Here is a 3,387-nt window from a genome sequence, read left to right as displayed (position 1 = left end):
GCATGCGGAGCATCTGGCCGCGGACCGGGGCGGGGGGGGGGGCGGTGGTGGCGGTGGTGGTGGTGGTGTCTGCCTTCGCTATTGCGAAACCCCCTTCCCGGGCCGGCGGCCAATGATGGAGCCCTCGGGGCGGGGTGGGGGAGGTTTTGGGGTCTCACAACCCCCCGGGGACCCTTTGAAATCCCATCCGCCGTGCCCTCCTCCCCGAGGGGGCGGGCGCAGGAGGCAACCCCCAGGGGTATAAAGGCGGCGGCGGCGGGCAGCGCAGGTAGCTGCTGCTCGGGGGCCGCGGGAGCTTCTTTGCCGATAGGACATCACCGGGGACAAGGGGCTGGGAGGGGACGGGACGAGGATGCGAGGGCTGGTGGCGCTGCTGGCGGCGCTCAGCTGCGCGGCCCCGGCGGGGCGGGCGGCGGTACCCGGCGGCGCGCTCAGCTCCAACTCTATCAAGGGACCCCCACCGGGGGTAGGGGCCGAGGCCAGCGCCCCCCCCGCTGCCCCATTCGACGGCAGCAACAAGCCACCGCCGGCCGCCACCCGGCAGGTAGGAAAAGAGCTTCACTGGGGATGGAGAGGGGGGACACACACGGGGGATGGAGGGACGCAGTGGGGATGGGTGGGTGGCGGCCGCGCTGACCCCCTGCGCCTCCTCTCTGCCCCCTCTCCAGCCTTTCCCCTGCGCCGAGGACGAGGACTGTGGCCCCGAGGAGTTTTGTGGAGGCGCGGCCCGCGGCGGGGGAGCCCCGCTCTGCCTCGCCTGCCGGAGACGCCGCAAACGCTGTCTGCGCGACGCAATGTGCTGCCCCGGCACGACCTGCAGCAACGGTGAGGGGCGGCAGGGCTTGGGGAGGGGGGACGACACCCTGGAGGTGTATGCGGGACGGGTTGTTGGGGTCCATCCGTGGCTGACAGCCATCCCGCTGCCTCCCACAGGACTCTGCACGCCCCCGGAGCCACCCCAGGGAGCCACCGAGCCGGACGAGATCGGCGCTGAGGTTCTGACCCGACGGACGCCCGCTCCCTCCTGGCTCCCCACTGCCAAAGGTAAGGGGGTCAAGCCATGTTGTGACCCTACTGTCCCCTTCAGGGCTGCCCATCCTGCCCCACTGATCCCTATGGAGCAGTGCATGCCTTGCACCCCGCCTCACTATCCCCGATGGGGGATGCCCACCCTGCCCCTTCATCCCAGTGGGAGCATCCTGGGCTGAGCGCATGCCATGCTGTCCCCACACAGGTGAGGAGGGGGACTTCTGCCTACGCTCTTCAGACTGTGCAGCCGGGCTGTGCTGTGCCCGTCACTTCTGGTCCAAGATCTGCAAGCCAGTGCTGCGGGAAGGGCAGGTGTGTACCCGACACCGTCGGAAAGGCACCCATAGCCTGGAGATCTTCCAGCGTTGCCAGTGCGCCGAGGGGCTGGTGTGCCGCCTCCAGCGAGAGCATGGCCCTGCTGATGCCTCCCGACTGCACACCTGCCAGCAACACTGAGCATCACTGATGGACAGGACGGAACAGACTCCGGCTCTGCCGGAGCAGAAGGTTGTTTCTCAAGGGAACTACTTTTAAGCAACTAATTGCAGTACGTTACTGTGTTGTGAATACTTGAGCTGGCACTTAGCTGTACATAGCGCTGGGATTTTTAATGACTTTTTATTCCGAGGGCGCTGCCGTGTGCCCTGCAAGCCGTGACTGTGACTTTGTACACACTGGGATTTTAAATCTCGGTCAAAGAGATGTGACCGTCTGTTTCCGAGCGAATAAACCGTTCTTTAAAGTGAGCCCAGGCTGCCTGCGTGTGAGGGGAGATGTGCCCTGCGGTGAAAGTGCCCAAAGGGGGAGGGGGAGAGGGGTGGTTCACCACTGATGCCACATGGGAAAGGCTGTTTGGTTATCAGGATTTATTCAACTGCTTTCTAGGAATTACCAGTGTGCCACGGTAGCCACCAGTACTGACTGCCGCATGCAGGGCAAGGATGGGTACCATGGCCAGGGCTCTGGGAAGGAAGGGCAAGTGGCAGCGAAACGCCCTCCTGGCCAGTTTTCCTATGGGGTGAAGAGGGAATGAAGGATCACTGGAGGGGCTGTGCTGGACTGCAGCATGTAGCTGACCACGGGATGGGTGCTGAGGAGCACAGCAATGTTAACTGGTCCGTCACATAATCTTTGCTCCGTGCACAGCAAAGACTTTATTTTTCACCTAACTTTGCAGCCTGTTACTATGAGTTTTCTCCCTTTTGGGTGGTCTGGAGGGAGAGAAAGCTGCAAATATGCATTGTTTTCCAATCCTCTTTAGCTTCTAATACTGTTCACCGATTGCAAGTGTTTGTAAATGTGCATGGGGTGAGCGTGGGGGCCATGTCATACAGTATAGGGCTGGTGGGCAGCAAGTCCAGTGTCTGTCTTGTGCCTACCTAGTGGGTTACCCTTGGCTACCCTGCAGTCTGTGGAAGGTGTTCAGGATGCAAAACAATGAACAATCCAAAAGTGTTTTGTACCTGAAGTCCAAATCTGAGGCTGTGGCTTTTGAGGGCACTGTGTCCCATTTGCAGGGATGCTCCAGCAGTGCTGCGTCTTGTTTTAAAATGTCACCCACTAGCTGCTGTTTGCTGCCCCTAGCATTAATGCTGCCTATTTAGGGACTTTGGGGACCGCACTGGTACATGGGATTACTGAATATGAACCTGAACTGCAGCTCTCACAGGTACCTGCAAGTACCAGCTGGTGCTGAATCAAGCTCACAGCTGTAGAAAATGCCAAGGAGCACACAACCCCATGTAGAGGGAAATGATCAAAAAAGAGCCTTCTACTTCCCAGGCGAGGGATCATCCCCAGCCTGGGAAGTCAAAATATTCATACTGTGCCAGCAGGAGCTCAAAAATGTGAGTAAGTAGTACCTGGGCCCTGACCTGTAAATGGGGTCACAAGGAGGCAGAAGCAAAACAAAAGGTGCCTGTGCCCCCAGTACAGGGCAGAGGCACCTGGAAGATGGGTGGCAGCATTGGGATGCCCTGAGGAATAAATAAGCAGCATCACCATGGTCCTTCCTCACCCAGCAGATGCTCCGTATTTCAGATAACCTGAATTGACACATGCAACCTCCACCCCCCCCCCCCCCCGAAAAAAAAGGAAAAAGAAAAGGCAAGCATATGGGAAGTTGAACAGAAAAAAATGGGATGTTGGGAGCCCTGAAGTTTGAACTGGCAGGTGTGTTCAGATCTGGATCTCATGCACTTATCCAAAGAGAGAAAATATGGAAAGCCACATTATCTCAGCACGTGACACACAATCCAGTAACACCCATCGTCAAAGGTATCTCAGGATGCAATTCCCCCACTGTCTCCTCTACAATGAAATCATTCTTCCCTAAAAGACAGAAAAAAACCCATATTC

At 58.4% G+C, this 3,387-nt stretch overlaps 1 protein-coding gene across 1 annotated transcript; it reads left to right on the top strand.

Moving 5' to 3' along the window:
* Positions 1–352: 352 nt before the first annotated feature.
* DKK1 (dickkopf WNT signaling pathway inhibitor 1) lies at positions 353–1,747 on the top strand. The gene is made up of 4 exons (XM_065672829.1): positions 353–544; positions 669–825; positions 934–1,044; positions 1,235–1,747. The coding sequence occupies exons 1-4, from the start codon at positions 353–355 to the stop codon at positions 1,483–1,485; spliced, it is 711 nt and encodes a 236-aa protein (XP_065528901.1). The 3' UTR covers positions 1,486–1,747.
* The last annotated feature ends 1,640 nt before the right edge of the window (positions 1,748–3,387 follow it).

Source organism: Lathamus discolor, chromosome 3, assembly GCF_037157495.1.
Source record: "Lathamus discolor isolate bLatDis1 chromosome 3, bLatDis1.hap1, whole genome shotgun sequence".
Taxonomy (NCBI): Eukaryota; Metazoa; Chordata; class Aves; order Psittaciformes; family Psittacidae; genus Lathamus; species Lathamus discolor.
Note: the sequence above shows the minus strand (reverse complement) of the source record. Positions and strands in the feature narration are given on the sequence as shown.

Excerpts from the sequence above, each read along its gene's own strand:
- DKK1 (XM_065672829.1), top strand. The coding sequence starts at position 353 with ATGCGAGGGCTGGTGGCGCTGCTGGCGGCGCTCAGCTGCGCGGCCCCG. Across the intron at positions 545-668 it reads CGCCGGCCGCCACCCGGCAG|CCTTTCCCCTGCGCCGAGGA; the intron begins GTAGGAAAAGAG and ends CCCCCTCTCCAG. Across the intron at positions 1,045-1,234 it reads CTGGCTCCCCACTGCCAAAG|GTGAGGAGGGGGACTTCTGC; the intron begins GTAAGGGGGTCA and ends GTCCCCACACAG.